Source organism: Cyrtonyx montezumae, unplaced genomic scaffold (assembly GCF_038088225.1).
Source record: "Cyrtonyx montezumae isolate F1298 unplaced genomic scaffold, pur_monq_1.0 scaffold_3, whole genome shotgun sequence".
NCBI classification, from domain to species: Eukaryota; Metazoa; Chordata; class Aves; order Galliformes; family Odontophoridae; genus Cyrtonyx; species Cyrtonyx montezumae.
Window position 1 is genome coordinate 59,758,250 of NW_027072034.1, and position 20,116 is coordinate 59,778,365.

At 38.9% G+C, this 20,116-nt stretch overlaps 1 protein-coding gene across 3 annotated transcripts in view; it reads right to left on the minus strand.

Moving 5' to 3' along the window:
- Positions 1 to 2,993: 2,993 nt before the first annotated feature.
- Positions 2,994 to 20,116, minus strand: part of SON (SON DNA and RNA binding protein) — a 34,914-nt gene continuing 17,791 nt past the window's right edge. The window contains exons 6-12 of one of the 3 annotated variants that reach the window (XM_065741714.1): positions 19,661 to 19,849; positions 15,460 to 15,570; positions 14,980 to 15,096; positions 7,528 to 7,675; positions 4,280 to 4,348; positions 4,064 to 4,179; positions 2,994 to 3,601 (exon numbers count right to left, since the gene is read on the minus strand). In XM_065741714.1, the coding sequence (XP_065597786.1) occupies positions 3,443 to 3,601; positions 4,064 to 4,179; positions 4,280 to 4,348; positions 7,528 to 7,675; positions 14,980 to 15,096; positions 15,460 to 15,570; positions 19,661 to 19,849 (909 nt within the window). In that variant the 3' untranslated portion in view covers positions 2,994 to 3,442. Of the gene's footprint in view, positions 3,602 to 3,694; positions 3,982 to 4,063; positions 4,180 to 4,279; positions 4,349 to 7,527; positions 7,676 to 8,400; positions 8,481 to 14,979; positions 15,097 to 15,459; positions 15,571 to 19,660; positions 19,850 to 20,116 lie in introns of those variants that run through there. The other 2 variants (XM_065741715.1, XM_065741716.1) reach the window with 2 other exon arrangements.

The following is a 20,116-nucleotide window of genomic DNA, read 5'->3' on the forward strand; positions in this document are numbered from 1 at the left end:
GTTTGCTTTTGCTTCATCTGAACTCAGGTTGGAGGGCCTGTATCTTTCTGTAGATAAAGATTCCACATATAGATTCTCCTCTGAAACAGTGCAGTAATGTGTGGCCACTTCCAAGAGGTGAAGTTCTCCTCCCACCTCTAAGCCAGCTTACAGCACTGAGCCAGAAGCTTGGCATTTAACCACAGCATGGCACGCCTCTGGGTTAGGAGTAGCTGGGCACAAACAGTCCTATTGCATCTGCATCAGATGAGAAGGTTGGGATTCCCCAGAATTGCTGATATAACTCCACCACTGCCACTCCCATTCGCTAGATGTACCCAGATCTGAGTCCCTGCCTTACAAGAAGAAAGGGCAGCTTAGAGCATCCTCCAAAAGCCCTTCGTTATCTGTGAGCCCACAGCCACAATTCTGACACCAGCACGTTCGGAGCACACCTCAGTATCACACGCAGTACTGAAAGCAGAATAATGCTGTTCCGTAGCAGACAGCTTGGGAAAGCAATTCTCACCAAGCAGGACAGTTAACCACTTTGGTATGTGGACTGTGGGAGATGTTACGATTACTACGAATTTCAGTTGCTATCTTTAGATCTGGGCTGTCAGTCAACCAGAGAGAAACCAGCACCAGTTGGTTTTCCAGTCGTTACTACGCTCGACTGCCCTGTGTCTTCAGCCCCGTTTGAAAATTACCACGTAGCTTGACTGTCTGGGCCTTATTCAGGTGGCAGCTGGCTCTGTGTTGTCAGGCACGTTTCAGACCACTCCTCACCACGGGGAGGGCAGAAGCACCGTCATTGAAAGCGCTTCTAAGAAAGCGATCCCGCAACAGAAATCCAGCAGGCAGAGATGCCTTCAGTTTGCAGGAGTCACCGTTCACTTTTGAGACAGCTGAAGTGCTCCATAAATAAACAGGTCCCAAGAGAGTGTTTCCTAGTTATTCTTTTTAATAGGACTACTTGTCTATTCCTGCATGCAAAGGACACTCCAACCAAATTTACAAACTGAACAGAAGGACATCTCCGCACTGAATTCATTTATCATTCTAAACAACAGGAATGAAACTGAAACAGAAACCTCAAAGTCAAGAAATGCCATAATTGAAGTATTACAGATATTAATATTTTTAAGTATTGAAAATCGAAGGTTAAATCTACATACAGTACCACGTCTTTAAGGCGTGAAATCCAGAATTTGCCTCAACAGTTACTTCTGAATTGGAGTCTTCCACGGGACCGAATTAATCTGTTCCTCAAAACATATCTTTCCAACATACATGGAGAATATAAACCCCAGAAGAACAAAATTAACGAAGACAACAGATTGTGACGAATTACAACAGATTATGTTCCAGATCTGATAGTGAGCAGCTCCAAAACCTGTGCTTGTACGGACGCCGCGGACGGAACAGCACGAGCAACACTGCTGATGTTTTAGCTGTATCAGAGCAGACACTGAAACAAAAGCCTGAAGAGGAGCTGCCTCCCGCATCCTGAGTTAACTGCTTTGAGTCAGGCATCAAAAAGCTGCACTTGCCTGAGAGTTACAATGAATCCCCAGCTCTCCCCGAGTCAGTCTTTGCACTGCTGTACCATCTGCTTAGCTTTCTTTTTCAAATCCACACCTCACAACTTGTTCAGAAAACGAGGCGAGGAGATCTTCACACAATTTTACACAGAAACTGAAGGTGAGAAGCCAAAAGGAAAAGAAAGCTTTAATTGTCTAGAGACACCTATGTCCACACACACACACACACACAAAAAAAAGACTGTCATTTCTAGAGTGCTTTGATGGACTAATAAGGTGGTTTATTTCTTGGCTGTGTGGTGGAGAAGCTGGTACCATTTCTCTGCTGTATGCAAAATGAGATGCTAGTACTTGTCCACTGAAGGGCAACGGAAGGTACCACATTCAGTGACAGCTGAGAGAGCACGCACACAAATAATTTACTCTGCAGAGGAAGAGCTACTAGTAATTTGTCACCTCCAAGATCCTACTGCCGTTGCAAAGGTTGTTCACTTTAGGCCTGAGCACAGTCTCACTGCAAACGAGCTGTAATTGGTTCCTGTTCCCAATGAAGCTCTGGTCAGTTGATGCAGTACAAAAAAAAAAATCCTCCACGACTTCAGAAATAAGCACTTAACTACTACACTAGCAAACTGCTGCCGTAATCCTGGCAGTCTGCTCAAAACATGGACAGATCTGGCAAAAGCTGGACAATGCCCTTTCAATTCAAAGTGCACACAGCTAAAATACTAATACTTATTAAATTAAGAGAAGAAAAAATAGAAGGAAAAGCTTTCTACATCCTTTCCCTTATCCAACTGCCGTAACTCTGGATCACGTCGGTCTCCTTGGGGGCAGAGTACCGTTACAAAACTGCGAGCCCAAGGAGTCGGTTTGGTAATAGTGTAAAGCAGCTGAAATTGCCTGGATCAGTTACTGCAGCTTTAAGTCTGCTGCTACTCTTCTTAAGCAGTACATTTACACTGTGCGTTTCTCCAAAAAGCTCCGTTGGCATAGACTTTAATTACCGTTTACTGACCAGTGATTAAGATTATGAACTTGTGCTGCTTTATTGACCGAGTTGGGTACAACAATTTAAGCGTCATTCTATTCCCTCCCTCCCCCCAATCCAGTTGTAGATTTGTTAGACTTTAAAATTCACATTAACCACAAATCCATACAATCAACATCAGGCAGTGTGTTAATTTGTTTGGAACAGACAACTCCATCATCTCCCTTCTCAGAACATGCAGGGAGAGTCACTGTCACGTCGCAAAGTCTCACCGGTTCCACTGCCGCACTTTCTGCCGTCCCTTTTAAAGCGAGACTTTTGCCTCCTCGCGTACGTCCTAGCGCGTGGGCTGCGCGGCCAGCTGCGGTGCACCGCCAACTCTAGCCCCAAACAAAACTCCTAGAGGAGCAGTGGTGTTAGCGCTGTACAACAGGGCTGCTGCCACCGCTCGCTCTCTCCCGGGGCACAGGACAGCCCGCTATCTGCCCAGCAGTACACGCCAGCCTCGACTAGACTAAGGTAAGCTGCGTGGCCTTTCACCGGCTGTAGGCAAAAGCGCGAGAGTAGCTTTACCGAGGCCAGGGAGAACTGCAGCAGAGTACAAAACAGTATGAAAGTGTTAACATTCCATATGGAGGAGAAATCGCATGAGTTTTAAAACAAGGGTTCAGATTACTGATGCCTCCAGAGTCTGTCGTCTGATTTAGTCGTTTAAGAAATAATTACATCACTAATGTAAACAATATAAACATACCAAAAACTAAGTATGATTTAAATACATTTTGATGGTACAAAAGAAAAAACCTGAAGGTGTCTGTACAGTTTTTACAATGTGGGAATTGCCAATGTATTTACAACATGAAAGGGCAAATACCATTTTTGTGCAGAGTAAAATTATCTGAAATAATGTCAATATAAAAAACAATATCTAGCGGTGTGAGGCACTCCTAAACATGGTGGTATTGACCATGCTTTCCTTTGGTACAAGTCCCATCGCTTGGAGAGCCGCAGTTGCTGCTGTGGCTTTAGCATGCTTCTTATTAAGGCTGGCAAAAGTAGGCCTGTACTCGTTTCCATTGACTCTCACCTGTTTGAGACAGATGGAAAAAGAATGTGTTAGGAAGTGCCTCACGCCTATCCTGCCAGAACCACCTCCACGTGGCCATCATTCACACAAGGTATCGCAACAGAACAAAACGGACCGCGTTGCGAGATAACCAGAGTCAAAAACAACTAAGTCCTGCTCGCTTGTCTTGACAACAGCAATAGCACTGGCACTACACATGCGAACAAGAAGTGAGAATATGACTCCACTCGAGTTAATCATTTTATTAAGACATGGAATGGTATCACAGTTTCTTCACGGATTTACAGATTAAAGCGCGTGAGAGGCCCGAATTGGCTTTCACAGAAACAGGACTGTGATACTTCTGCACTGAGACGCTGCTCAGCATACCCCAGCCACCCCTGGAATACACAAGTATAAAGAGGAATTTAGTATCACGCTTCATTGGAGAAGCTAGCAGTAAACAAAGGAATTCAGACGCACCTTAAAGATGAAGTGTTTGCGATGATCAGGCCCACTGTCATCCACCAACACAAATTCAGGTGGTGACCATCTTCTCTTGTTGCAGATCTCCATCAATGCAGAAACCGGATGCTTGCCTTCAAGACAAAACGCATTTGAGATTTCAGTGCTGCTATCACAGAGCAATCACTTTCAAATGAGCCTTCTGGGCTTTTTCCAAGGTGACAAAAACCTCACCTGAAAGATCCTTCATCACAACGTAATGTCCAGATCTCTTTTGTGCCTTCTCTCCCACAGCAACAAGCCCTAGACAAAACATGAAGATTGCGTTTGTGACTTTCACCTTACAACTTCTGTATTTTTGTAAGTAAAGCATGACATGTATCAGTAGACAAAAAAAGGTGACATCATGCAAATGTCTTTTCAGAAGTCTTTTGAATTTCCCTTTTGTCCATCTTTTTTTCCTCCATGCTACAGACACGTTCTATCAAGTTCTCCAGTAAGATTCCTCACAATCCAGCTAGAAGACTTAGGGTAGTCTTATAAAAATCAGGAAACATTTAATTTCCTGCACCTTCTTTGCAGAAATACTGAGCAAGAGATAAACTTATCTTCCTGTTCACTACTAACATGTGTTGTGCAACCCAAAAGCCATCCAATGTCTTATCAGTTCGCCCTCAACATACTAGACACTGAAGTATTTCCATTAGACTACACAGAGTACCTAGTATGTCTTTTTATCATGTGAAACAGCAGCATCCTTCTAACACTGTGCTTTCTTTATTCACGGATATTCAAATATTCATCTTTCACGTCCAAGTTCACAGCCTAATTACAGTAATTTCACTCACACTGGAATATGAAGTACCAGAAAAACTGGGTCCAGCAGGAGTAAACAGAGCACAAGTTTCAGTGGAAGCCACTGTGAAACACAGAAGTCCAATGCTTTTGTTTCTGAAATCTCCCAAGAGAGAAGGATAAACCATAACAACCGTCAATCATGTACCAAATACCAACAATTACACCATACTTACCAAGAGACTCAGGTTTCTTTCAATTCATTTTGCCCTTATCTTAAATACCTGTAACTGAACTAAGTTCATATGTGGTGAACGACGGTTCAGAATTTCTTAGGACTTCATTCCTTCAGTATTACCTGGTTTCTTACCTCTCTTTGTTTCTGTTCCTTGCTTTGGTGAATAAGGACATGGAGATACTGCACTTGTTTCCAGTTCCTTCAGCTTTTTTTTGTTGGCTTTTTGTTTTTGCTTCAAAAGAAAACCTTCCTCTCCTTACCAGACTTTCATCCCAATATTCATACAGCTCTTATGTCCACTTCTCAGGTGGCATTAAAACCCTATAGACAGCTTCACTTATGTATTTTCTCCTTAGAGAAGTTGATATGGAAAATAACTCAGGAAGTATCCCCCAAATTTCATTCATCTGCATTCACATTGCTTTTCCTCCCCTGGCAGCTCAGGATGGATTCTCAGGCTGCAACAGGGTCCAATTAGCTCTGCTATTTGTTGAGAGCTGATGCACCAAGCTTCTTTAAACAGAGACACCAGCAATTTCCTGGCCGACAGCAAAGCACAAGAAGGTTTCTGTTTTCAATGCCGTCTCTCAGAGGATCACAGATGTAACACTCGGTGTCCAGAAAAAACAGGGTCTAATGGGAAGCTATGGCTGAGCTTTTGGTTCACATCTCAGTACAACACACTGAACAGCTCCTCAGCAAACTGCTTGCTTCCCTATCTAAAATCAGTATTTTATTTCGTGGACAAGCACTAAGAACATGGGGATTTTTTTTTTATTGCTTGCACAATGCAAGCAATATAATTAACAGAGGTAACTCTTCCCTCCTCATCATGAAAATCCACTGCGGTGCTATGCAGACTGCTTCAAGAAATAATACTATTGACTATTTTCAATTTCTTCCCTCTGACTGATATTCATAAAACGACATTGGAAGAACTGTCAGCAGCATGAGACAGCATCTACAAGGACCAGAGTAACTGAATAACAGTATCAGAAAGAACACTTTTCCAAGACTTTCTTGGTAACCCAGTCAAGAGTATCCTTTTTCTCCCCTTTACATTGAAAGGTTGCAAAGAAAAACAGCTGAAAAGCAAGACGGCACAATGTTTGCATTAGACTGAAATGCACGTATTATTGTTTTCTGCATTTTGAAACTGTTGCCCTTCTCTGTTTATAAAACTGCATTACACTAGTAGGTCTTAGGAATCTGGAAATCTATAGGTATTTTCCTAAGGATTTCTCTTGTTCTACCTTAACATTCAAACTGATTTAATATTTTAACCACTGGTTTGATCACCTGAGCAGTACTATCTCTGCACTGAGATCTAACATCTGTGTAAATAAACTTGATGACATTTGCACTTCTATGCTTTGTTTTCTTGTAGGCTCAATTCTGAGCACTGACTGAAGTAGGCACAAGCCCACAATTCAAAGCACTGCATGTTTTAATATTAGCTGTGATCTATGTAGTACATTAAAGATTTCCAGTTTGAGAATTTTTGTTTTTACTATTTTTAATATTGAGGAGATCAGCAATAAGGATGATGTCTGAAGTCAATGTTAATTTGTTTACTCGTGTAACGTTCATAATTGAATAATTAAATGATTAATTTCGTATGTTTTATTTAGAGTTTCTAGAATTTCTGTAGGTATTTCAGATGGAAAGCTTTTTGTGAACACCTCCTCTGAATACAGAAGTCACATGGAACATGCTGGCAAGATGGCCAACCACCTAAATCACGTTACCAATTTAAGAAGCAGTACGCTGCCTGTGAGTAAAAGGCTTGTTCTCTTGAATCAGATGAGACAAGTGCTACTGTGTTCCAGCTGTGGCCATGGACTTTACAAAGGAGAGGAAAAACATACTACAAAGGAGGATAAACAAATGAAAACAAGCAGGGAAACATCACTGCAGTTGAGCAGAGGTAGCTGAACCATGACTAGACTGGGAAATGGAAAAGCAGTTTAGATCAGACAGCTAAGAAACTGAACAGCACACGGGGAAGACCTAAAAATCTGCGTGACACTCTCCTCATGCCAGGACTTCTGCTGTCACCACAGTTTGAAGACTATCAGGCATTCCACCTTCTATCCTGCCCCATTTCTGCTTCAGTCACTTTCTCTAGGCCAACCACAAAGGCTTTTCAACCATTCATTTCCCTGTCTTTGCCTTTTCTAGGCTCCCAACGGAAGCGTATCTGCAGTTTAAGCACTTTTTCAAGGGGAAGGCAGAGGCTGAGGGACGTTAACGAACTTCTCAAAGAGTTCACAGGCATAAGGACAGGACCTACAAAAGTAATCCAGGCTTTGAAAAACCAGTCAAAAAATCCTTCTGTCCCATTTTACAGGGAAGCTGTACTTAGAAGCTCACTACTTCCAGGTTATTCTGTCTACCTTCCAAAGAAACATAAGTTTACGCTCGATACAACACTTAAGGAAGCGCTTACCTTTTCGATCAGTCTTAAAATCAACCATAATAGGCTCGACACTGCCTTCTTTGTTTTTTCCAAGCCCTTCTCCTTCTCTCCAGCCCATTTTTCTCATCAGCTGAGCTCCCATTCCTCCAGTTACGGGGGCTGCTCTTAAGAACTGATCCTATCCAGAAAAAGAGAAGTAAAACAAATCCCAAAGTTAGGACTGGGATTTTAAAAAGCAAGTGGGAGCTTCCAAAAACGTTTCTAACAATCTTTCAGAGACTCAATTCAGAAAAATACACCTTAGCTTTATATACAGCTGTATAAACCAGAATTCACGGAGACACACAATACACAATCAGTATTTTCAAAAAAGAGCAACTTAAGAAAATTCTAACGCAATCCAAAAGTGGCAAGTGACCCATTTCCGACGTATGTACTTAATAAAACAATATCCGTTCATTTTTAAACACGCTACTTTGGTCCCAATGCATCTCTTCTCATCTTGTGAATGGAGGCAGTGTTTAACAGTTTAACTGGCAACAGTCGTGCCAAGTGTACCTATTTATTGAACAAAATACAAGCACATTTAGTAATGACATACAAATAGTGTTTACACGTATTCTAAATACGAAAAAAAATTCCCCATTTTATTATACAGCAGTTGCACATTCAAGTTCTACTCTGAAAAGCCACATGACACAGATACAGGTTTTTCTTTCCTCTTTTCTTTTTTTAAAAGGAAAAAAGGCGCTTAGCCACACACAGTTTAGCAGCAGTAGTCGTCACATTCTTTCAAATCAAAATTAATACAATAGTCGTTAACTGTCGAAAGCTTATAAACAGAAATTTTAAAAATCTGTTTTGATGTAAAGAACTTTAAAAACTCCTTAAATGTTTACGTACCTAGGCCTCGATGGCCGCAGTGTTGTGAATAGTAGGGCTGGCATTGACCGTGGCAAGAAGGCAGCTACAAGGATTTGACCCTGAAACAAGTTTCCATATAGAGGGGTGAAAGTTCACAGGTTATTCTGTGAACTATCATCTCTCTTCTGCCCCACCCGCTGACCCAAGTAAGTAAGTCAATCATTTCCATCACAGCAAAAAATTGCTTGGCTTAAAATATACAAGTTTACACACTGGCACTGATAAGTCCATCAGGTATTTCTCATAGTAGGTTAGAGGATACAATGCCTAATATTTTTTGTAGAATTTTTACTTACTTTCAAAGCAAATTAATAGAACCTTTTTCTTTTTTTCTTTAATTTTGAGTTGTGCTTGCAAAAGTAAGAATTTCTAAGATTTGGACAAAGACTGATTGAGCTCCTTGGTTTCAATTTGTACGTAAACAAAAACAGAAGTCTTACTTTTGCAGAGACCAAGGATAATACATTTTTAAGGGGATTAACTGCCCATTATTTGCAACTGACACACACTACTGATGCATGTGTGAAATCCCCACGATCCAATGGTGGTAGGAAGTTTAAAGAAAAAAAACAACAACAAAAAAACCTACTAATTCCTGACGACTGTGGGAAGACTCCTCCAAATATTCACCTATTAAACAGTGAAGTAAATTCCTATCTATCATGCAACTGGATGCTGCATTTAGTATCAAGGTGCTCTGGTGGAAGAGTAAAGAGGATAAGCTCACCTCTCCCGTGAAATTATTTTCTGACTGGTGCAGACCATGCAGTGTGTGTGTACAGAGACAATCGCTGCTTCGATACAGGCTGCCTCAAGCTATACACCTAGAATAGCTTTTACTTACTTCCGTTTTCATCCTCCCCTCTCTTTTCCAGGAACCTCTCATAAGAAAAGGGCACATGCCGAGAATGATACAAACCCCAGTCAATGTCACCCTGGGTTCCGATTCCTCTTTTGTACCTGCTTTGCAATAATAGAATTTACAGTAAAAACACCTGTTTCATTACCACCAGTGTGTATTCAGTTCACAAGTGAAAGAGTGCAATTCCTCAATGAGGCCGTTTTAGCCTTCCCAGCACACCTCCCAAGGCACTGATTGGGGGGACGGAGGTAGTATATGAAGAAAAACAATCAAAATAGTGCTATTCATAGTCAAAAATTAAATCCCTGAGCTCCTATGTTTGGAATTATCAGAGACTGCATAAATTCTAAGTACAGAAAATAACTGGAGTTTTGCATTCTAAAAGGCAATTTATTAAAACATATATATTTTTTTAAACTCTAAAAAAAACAAAACCACATCTGTCCTAGTGTACTAATTCACAATCCTACCTGATAATTTACATAGGAATTTTTATATATGCTGATTCTTTAACATGCACAGCATAACCAAAACAAGTAATTAGAAATGATTAAGTTTTGTTTCATTACAGAACAGTTGTAGTTGTGCATTGCATTGGAGAGCTAAACAACGTACGTCTTATAGCAATGTGAAGGGAGCTGGAGAAGCCTACTTTGACTCAGATTACTGATGAAGCAGAGAAGGCTATCAGCAGGGAAAAAAAACATTCTTCAAAGATTTATTTTTAACTAAGAAAACAAGTATGAATCTCTAATGCCAACTGTACAATTATATTCCATGTATCTCTTTTCTTTCTTGCAATTTAATACAGATATATTTACTCACTCCGTGGCTTAACCGAGTGTGAGTTACGACATTTGAAAATGTAAAGATACAACGTTAATGAAAGTAGAGAAAAAAGTAATTAAAGTAGAGAAAAAAAGATCTTTTCAGTTTTAAAAATCATATCATGATTTGTCCCACAGGGGTGTCTACCAGTGAGGTATGCCTGCAGCTCCAGCCTGTAAAAACTGAACAATACTGAATACAACAAACCCCAAGTTTCTAAGTACTTGGTTACTGCTGTCAGAATGAAATAATTATTCAGAAAATAACTGTAATCTCTCTGGAGCTCTAATCCCAATTTTAGCAGAGTAGCATGAAAATGTGTTGTCACTTTTCTCATCTTCTGACCTCTAAATTCCATGAAGTCGGATAAATAAAGCACACTTCCATTCTGCCAGCAGATGGAGACAACTAATAAGCCAAATTCTCATGTCGCTGCCTTTTCTATAAAGAGCAGGCTACGCAGTAAAACCTGATCATTTCTGAGTTTTTTCAGCAATTTTAAGTAAAAATTATGTCTCTTTTTAAACCACCTTAGGGCAGGAGAGAAGGAGGAAATTAGCACTACTAGCAAAATAAACCATGAAAGGCTGAACAACCATGTAAGGGCTTTAACAAACAAACAATAAAAAAAAAAAGTTGAAAAATGATTTTACAGCTTTCTGATGAAAGGCACTACAAGTTGGACAGTCACCATTATTTGACTGCAACATCTGTCTGTGAAAAAGCATCAAATGGAATTATCTATAAAACAGCACTTGCAATGTCCAAAATATTAAAGCCATAATTATTTAAGAAATCTTGAAGAACATCATCAACGTCTGTTCTTTGAAAATATCCTTCTCACAAAGCCGACACGGCACTAAAGCCCAAGCTCTCTGCCAGAAGGCAGGTTTCTCTCTTTTGAGCAATACTTCACTACACAGAACACAGTACAGCTTTACAGGCTCATAGCTGGACCATCTCAGCTGCAGCTCAACGGGCTGCCTGCGAGATTACTCTAAGAATGACTCCAAAGAACTGGTAAGTGCAGTATGCGTATACTTGGTGAAACCTGCAACGCAGCTGAGGTTTCCATTACGCTAACTGTAACATTTTTAGCAGCAGCCACATTCTTTCTCTAACACAAGAGGGAGATACCTTCTTGAAGAATCCCTTCAAACGCCTTGAAAGGACTACACTCACAATCAGCCTTAGAATTTCTCTTTGCAGCTTCTGCATACAAGGAATAGAAAACAATCTGCAGTTAGCTGCAAAAGCCTTTTTCTCTGACTGACTGCAGAAGAGGCCAGTCCAGTGTAACCAACACATGGTTGATCTGCCTTGCCATCTGGCCTTCGATTCCAAATAAAGCTCATTGTGTCATGCAAGGCACTAAGAATATAAACATTCTGATAGACTGCCTTGTTAGAAGGAGAGCTTGGCAAGACACATGCCAGTCCTTGTGTGCGAGTGATAATCACAAGATTTAGTTTTAACTCCATCGTTAGTGTTCTATTTGCTTGCTGTGACTAGACTGTGAAAGAAGGGAATAAATGATTCAACTTCTCAGAACCTGGAACACAGCATTATAGCTGCCGCTGTGAAACTGTGTGGTATGCCTTAGCACAACCAAATGAAACAAATCCCAAGTGTTACCCTGTGCATGTAAAATGTTAGAAAAACTTCCTTTTGGAGAGCAAATTTAGGTTATTAGAATTAAGCTGTTCAACTCAGATACAGGGGGTGACATTGGAAAAGTCTGAGTAAGCAGACCTCAGGAGAACTTGACTGGAAAAAAATTTGACCACTTCCACTATTTTGTCATTTATCCATCAGCACTGCGTATTTCTAACAACAACAAAAACGAGTTACAAAAATTTAAAAAAAAATAATAGTAAAAGAAAAGCTACCTCTGAAAGAAGTTGTATTTGTGAACTGATTACACCAATGATGATAGACTGAAACAGAAATCACTTTTCAAAAGAAAACTATTGTTCATAACTGTTTGATGATACGAGAAACCTACCGATATATTATTCCTTCACAAATACTGCTCAGAAGTCTATGCATAAACATCACGAATCAGTGCGTAACTTGAAAAAACAAGCCTTACTTCTAATCAGTATGTCGCCCATTCAAGTGTCACATCAACCACTTCAACACCTAAGGCCCTCAAAATTTTGTTGAGGTAAAACTAAAATTTGCAGACATTTTGGTTTGAGTACATATTACGTCTCCAGGGTCATTTTTAAGGAAAGTAAAAATTAAAATGATAAATATAAATAAATATGCTAAAACCCAGGAGATGCAAAGTGACAAAAGCACCTATCGAACAAATTCCCTAAGTACTTCTAATTTCTCTCCCCTCCTGACACTGCTCCTACATTTTGTTACAGCTACCTCGCTTAGTGATTATCTCTGTTAACCACGATGCCTGTGCATGGAAGATAGATTTTCTATGCACACTGATAAACAAACACCTAGCTGGCACGGGCTCTGTTTCTTCTAAACAGTGCATGCACATGAGCCCTCTCATGGCAAATGCTTATGGGCTATCTCTTAAGAAAAATGCCTTCAGTAAGCCACATCTTTAGTCAGAAACGTGCATTAAGTTACACTTGCCACATACCTCAAGAAATCTCACAGCCCTACTAGTAGACAAAGTTTACAAATACTTGTTTTTTAATGTTTTAAAAATGCATTATTTTCTTAGGACAAAAAAAAACAACAGTGAATGCAAGTCTAACTTCAAGTGTTATGTTGCGTACTTAATAGGAACCAAGTTACACAACTTCAAGTGTCTAAGTAAAATACAACCTGTACTTTGCATTTCATGGTTGCATTCATGTCACTGAGAAAGATAACATGCATTCATAACTTATTATCCCTAATTCACTTTTTTCTGTGAAATCGTCCTATAACCACAGGAACTGACTCCACATTGAGTTAAGCAAGCCTAAGTTTTGTCAAGGTTTTCAACGGCCCCACCATTCCTAGAAACAAGAAGCTTCTCTTGCCCTAAGGTATTTTGTAGAGGGTGCATGGCTTTAACTACATGTCATCCTATGGATCTGACAGCAATGCGTGTGCAAATAAGGAACCCAGAAAGAGCAAAAGAAGTCAAGCTGAGGAATGCCGAGCAGAAAAGAGGACTGTGTCCTCCTCATCTTCATCCAGCAATTCTTCTTGTTTACAGTAGCAGCCTCCATTCTGACAAACCACACGATGCTTGCTAGACAGGACGCTTACTACTGCAAACCACTACATTTTTACTAAGACAGAAGTGCGTCTGCCAGTTCACTCTTATTTCTAGATTCAACAAAACACCTCAGTATGCTTCTGCTCCTTACAGTAGTTATGTCCACCACAAACCAGACATCAGGCTCTTCTTTAGTTTTCTCGTCATTCAGTATTTTTGTTTGTTTTCCAATCAGACCACAGAGTGAAACTAAAAGACCGAGAGGAAACACGATTTCTCCACTTCGTCGTCACTGTTGTCAGTGGACATTCCTCTTACTGCAAGGCATGGAAGACCACCACCACAGAAATTCAAGGAAGGAAAAGACGATGAGAAAAGGAGAGTTGGGAAAGAGACGCTCCCTTTCCTTTGTCTTGAGATTTCACTCAAGGTGAGCAGAAAGACAGAAGCCTTGGTAGGCTTGCTAATCTTCCACAATCCTCTTGGTGAAAAAGCTTTCCTTTTCTCATCAACTCACCTGCTTTTTGTTCCTAAATTCCAGTGGCAGGGACACTGATTGCAATCAATACTTTGTTAAAATCTCAGAAGTTTTTAATTTTTCAAGTAAGATTTTAACATCTACACTCGGTATTAATACCAAGAACCCAAAAGACTCCCATCTAAGAGTAATTTGGATCTCTGTATTGCTTGGCTATACAAAGTGGAAAAATAAATTAATAAATCTTCCCCAGAATATTTCTATTTTTATTATGCCTTATTTCCAGACTTCTGTGTTCACCGTTCACACTAAAGTTTTGTGGAAAATTTTCACTAAGTTTCAAGTCTAACCTACCAGTTTTGAGGGTTGTCTCAACTCCGGAAGGATAAGCAAATACAGCACATACTCAACTACATTACTTGTAACCACGATAAGTCATTATTCCTTCAGCTTGCAAAATGGATATTGTTTGAATTCCTCAGTTCTACTTCTTGAAAGAGTACCAGTTCAGCATTCATTATCAAAGATGAAGCATGAATTAGAAAACTTATAAAACGCATGTAGGTATGACGCATCACACTCCCAAAATAAGCCAGTATTACTCTGCAGGAAGAGGTTAACTATTTCACTGTAGGATAGTGTTACACTTGTTTAACCCAACTGTAACTCCTGGTTTAATATTCCAGATCTCTGTATGTCAGAAAACAGTGGTGATGCAAATAGAGGCAAAGCGGTAATCATCAGACAGAACCAAGTCAAACAGAATGGGCTGTTTGGGACTTGGCTCACTGAAGTTGATGCCAAAACATCATCGACTTCAATGACATCAGGATCAAACCTCCTTGCCTGATCTGCCCCAATCCCATAGAAGTAGTGATGGACCTACCATTGCAACCATACCAGTATCATGAATGCCATTTCAGTGTAAGCATGTACGTACCAATCTGACTCAAGTAACAGACGCACATCTTAGTGAGGTACTTTAGACATTCAACTGAAACGTCATGTTCAGCATCTTAATGTGTAACAAAATGAACACAGCAGCAGCAAGTAGTAAAATTCAAATCAAAGACGAAGACTTAACTCAATCTGTTTGTTGCATTTGACACATGCATTACCATTAATTTTTAAGGCACCTTTTTGGCACATTCCAGTACTTCTACTAATACTTAGTATGTGATATTCAGACAGGTATGTCTGCATAACTTCTACCTTTCTAATCCACGCTTGAGGACCACTGTTGGTTAGCTCATCCGAGGACAAAATCTGTGCTCCAGTACTTCCTGTGAACTGGCCAGGTATGGAGTTTGATTGAGCCCAGGCATCAATCTGAAAAATGAAAATCAATGTAAGACTGAAATAGAATAGAAAAATGAGACCATTTTTAAGTTATGATTCCTCACATTCAGTGAAGTGATAACATTCATTTATAAGCAGATATCTCAAAAAAGCTGAGCATCTTTTAACATTAACCCTAAGGACAGAGCTCAGAGTCTTAGCAGGTTTGTGGTTCATTGTTTGTTTACCTCAGTATTATTTACTGCAAATAAAAGGCCAAATTTTTTAATACATCCCTATATGCTGGCCTTTCCAAAAACATACTTAAACACTGTAGGAAACATCAACGATATGAAGGGTAAACATTCACACTTTTTAACTTGACTGAAACGCTGATGAAAAAGTGCAACACACCTGTTCCTGTGCACGATTTAACATGCACATGGCCTCTAAATCAAACGTGTTTTCATTAAGCCTTTTCTGAGCCAATGCTCGATCGTTCATAGCTGCAGTTATGTCCACACCCTAGGAAGAAAAATATGATTCTTAAAAATACATGAGAGAAAAGTATCATCCATTTGACCTGGAAAAAAAGCTGCTGGAGAATAAATGCCACAAATACTATAGAGTTGTTTTACACATTAAATAGACAATGTGAAAAAAAAAAATTCTCAGACTAATTATGCATGTACACTCTTGATTTTTGCTGAACAAATACAAAATCTGAAGTACAAATGCATCATCTCTCCAAAAAAATTATCTAAAGATCTATTTTCAAATAAATATTTTCACCATTGAAAGTTCCAGGTTTTAAAAGATATTCAGAGTTCAGTGGAATCTTATTAACAGTATTAAATGTAATTTAGCTACAAAGCTTAAGCAAAGGTCTTCATACAGAGCTGTTCACATGAATACCCTACTAACACTAGGACTTCAATTTATGTATATAAAAGAATTATAGCAAGAATCATGTGCATCCCACAAACTTGGGTTTAGTGCTTAAAATTTTAATCTTAAGCCTAAAAAAGACTTGCATAAAAATGAAACCAGACTGGTAGCACACAATTGCTTAGTAAAGGATTATTTATATCTGTGATGCTGAACCAGAATAAAATTTTAAGGAAAAAATAATTGAGACCATCTTGCATATAAGTAACCAGAATCAGGTGGGTAAAAATACGGAATAAATAAAGAAGTTCAGTGCAAACCTCTATGTGTAAAGCAACCAAGAAGGCAAATCAAACCCTTTGAGGTTGTAAAGATAAATTAAGGCTTCTATACAGCTCTTATGTAAAAGTATTTGTGCCTTACTCTTCAAATGATGTGCATTTTGTGGATCATTCTATTTTGAAAGGAGAAAAACAACAGAGATCAGAGACAAGTGAAACTTAATTGAATACAAGCATGTAAAGGAGACTGCAAAGGGTTGGAAGTGTTCAAAGCACAGAAGAAACCCAATAACCAAAACAGCAAGTGGCATACAGACATAAATCAGATTGATGGTTTAGAGTTTTGTTTTTGTTGACTTTTTTTTGTTGTCATTTTTGTTTCACTTTGTATTACAAAAGACTTAAGATGAGTTACCATCTCATTACCTTAGCCTCTCACATTATACTAGAATAAGAGGCCAGCAGAAGAAATTGAAACCAGTTCAGATTTGTCTCTGCTGAATAAATACAGTTAATTCCCATAAATCCCCACCGCAAGAATATCTTAAGAATTTACTAAATACTGAAAAACAGAAAAAGGCTGACAGAAATGTCTACACTAGTATGGTACATTATATATTCTTCATCATTATTCTGACTACTAAATCTTAGTTTAAAGCAGGGAAAAATGAGTTTATTTCTCTGCTCCAGACAAAATGTACTTCCTCCAGTAATTTAATTCCATATCATGTTGCTAAACCACCTGGAACTGAGCAAGACAGACCAGAAACTTACAACCTATGCCTATAAAACTGACTCCCGTGTTTATTTATTGTCTCAGATGACAAAAACATACCTTATAAACAATGTACTAGAAGAACTGGAAGATTTTCTTTTGCAACCCAAACTTGTGTATATAGAACACTTGTTAGCAATTCACACTCCTTTGGGTTCAGAAGTTCCCCCCTATACAGTTCTTTTATGTTTTATTTGCAAAACTGCTTCAGGAGATAAATAAAAGTTATTCTACTCACCAAAAGCTTCAATCCAGCAATACACAAAGGCATGCAAGTAGTCCACTGAAATCACATCGGGACCACTCACATACTTAAATACACATGTGTACTTTAGTGCTTTACCGGACTGGGGCCTATTAGTAGGTACCCTGGTTAGTTACAATTCCCATACATTTTCCCCACATGGTCAGTCACCATTTTGGAGACCATCATGGCTTTGTATTATGTCAAGGCACTCGATGGCAGCTTTGGATCTTGAAAACAAAATCTCTGCTTGAAGTATGAAAAGTTGTTATTATTTAATCAAGTAAAACAGTTTCACGTTCAGCATGCTACTCCTCTCTACTAGTTCTGTCTTTCCAGTCCTGAGTTATAATCACATTTTTCCCCACAGACACAAATATTGAAGCAAGCAGGAAGTGCTGACAATTAGAAGACAAGCATTTTTTACACACTTTGTAGGTCTACTGATACACTAAATGCACATTATGTATTTCTAGCTCAAGAGGGCTTCTCTGCACAACAGCCAATGCTGTATACTCTGAACTTAAATACAGCGTTGTAACTCTGGACTTCCAAGTTTTCAAACACAATTTGGTTCTTGTAAGTTTCTCTGTCTTCTACAGTCATGCTGATACTTGAGATTAATTGAGGCAAGAGTTTTATCTTCTACCATCACAAATAACTACATTAACAACATCTAACATTTTATTAAAAGCATCTGTAATACTTTAACAGGGCCATTTTGGGCTGCACAATCATGTAACTAATTCTATAACCTCCATGATCGGTTTACTGTTATATTTTTGTGGTTTTGTTTTTTAAATATCAAAATAGACTTGAATCAGAACTGTGACAAACAGCTATCAAAATGAGCAAGCTAACAAAATGAAATGAGGTAAATTATATGCCAAGTCTCCTTAGGATTCAAGCAAGCTCCCTCACTACCCCAGCTCCAGCAGCAAATAACCTGGCTTATTTTGCTCAGAAGAAGCAATTTCATCCACAAACAGACCCACAAGCATTTAAAATAATTAGTCCTAACATTAAGCAGAGAAGCATTCTATTACCTTCCCAACTCTGTGGAGAAACATATGGAGATCCTACAAGAATATTCCTGTATTTCAAGGTTAAGGATTGCCAAATGCAAGGGAACGGTACGTTCAGCTGTCAGTTACTGACCCTTGAAATCACCCTTAACACAAACCACGTTAAGGTAAATGCAAATAAAAATATTTATTCACAAAATATAAAAACAGACAAAACAGTTACAAGCATTTATGAGTATACACATGACAGAATGGAAAGAAAGCTATGTTGAATATATTCACTCCAATGTCATTTTTCAAGGCCTCCTCTACACAATCAATAAACAAACCATCATGCTTGCCTGACTGAACTTGTCAAAGACATGTATCTTGGTTTTGGAAACCTGAATGCAGACAGCTTGCCTGAACCAAGTTTATCATTAACCACTTGAAGGACAAGACTTCTTATCACCTGCTAAAAACACATCCTTGACCCTCAAACTCTGAGGTTGAGGTTGAACTCTGACTTTGAGGTGTACATCGAAAGCGTTTGTTGAATAAGTTATATTCACTGTGCTTTTGGTGCTGTAAAAGACAGAGCAACATCCGTGCCTCAGGAAGTGAACTATACTACCTTAGAAAATTACTGAAAAACATGATGCACCAAGCTGAAAAACAATTTCATCAGAAGTGTGAAGGCAAGGCTCTTTTTATTTATTTGTTTTGCAAGGTATAAGAACAAGTCTTTAGGCAGAATAAAGTGACATTAACTTAAAAAAAAATAACGTCTTAAATATTTAATTTACTTAATTACAAAAACCCCACAAAATATTCTTTTGAAGACATTTCAAGGGGAAAAACATTTCCTTTTTTCAGTTTATTATACATACAATTAAATTTTCCTTTAGAAGGCCACATGGAAGACAACTTCAGAAGAAAATGTGACTTAAAGTTGGAAAAATGAGTAGGTACATCCAGATGAAATGGCAGTTTCAAGAACTACTTTCGAATCTATTTTTAATGGATTACATTTCAGTTCCATGTTATTGCTCTAACATTGGTATGAAATTTTTAATTGTTATTTAATTTATTATTATTAAAATCTAAACATATGGTATCAGCCTTTGCAGGAAACTGGAAACTTGCTTTTCAGTCTTCAAGTAAAAGTTTAAGTTCTAGTGAGACGGTGAAGTCACTAGCTGACAAAAGCACACGACACTGGTACAGGTTGCTAACACCACTGCCCACGTGAACACAGTGAGTAAATGCGAAGACTGCAGCAGTTCAGATAACCAGCTTTTTCATGTACCAGCTACTACCTATGCACACCTTTCTTTTTTTTCACTGACTGTAATTTGACACCAGATTGACCAGGTAATGGCTTTTTTTTTCTTAAAGTGTATGCTCTCCTTCCTTTCCTTACCTCAATGGACGGTTTGGGGAAAACATCATCCTTGCTATCTTCTTTGCCTTTTTCAACTGGAACCCATTCTCCATAGACACTATCTGCTTCTTTTTTCCTATGCTGAGACCCAGATGAAACGGGAAATTCCTTTGACAGGCTGACCTGATTTTTTGGTTGCGGTGGTGGTGCTGGTTTTATGCTGGGAGTCTTAAAAGAAAAAAAAGTTAGAAAAGTTAGAACCTGAAAACATTGCATAAAACTCCTCAAAGAAACACAAACAAGAACAGTAATTGGACCAGCACCCATAAGGAATGGAAAGGATGACACTAAACGCATCAAATTGTGAAAAACAAGTAAAGCAGCCCAAGCCCACTGAAGAATAATTCTTTTTCATACAGAATATCCCAATCCCAAATTTCATCGTACCACTTTCTAGAAGTATGATTTAAATTAGAAACTTACTTCTACTTTACA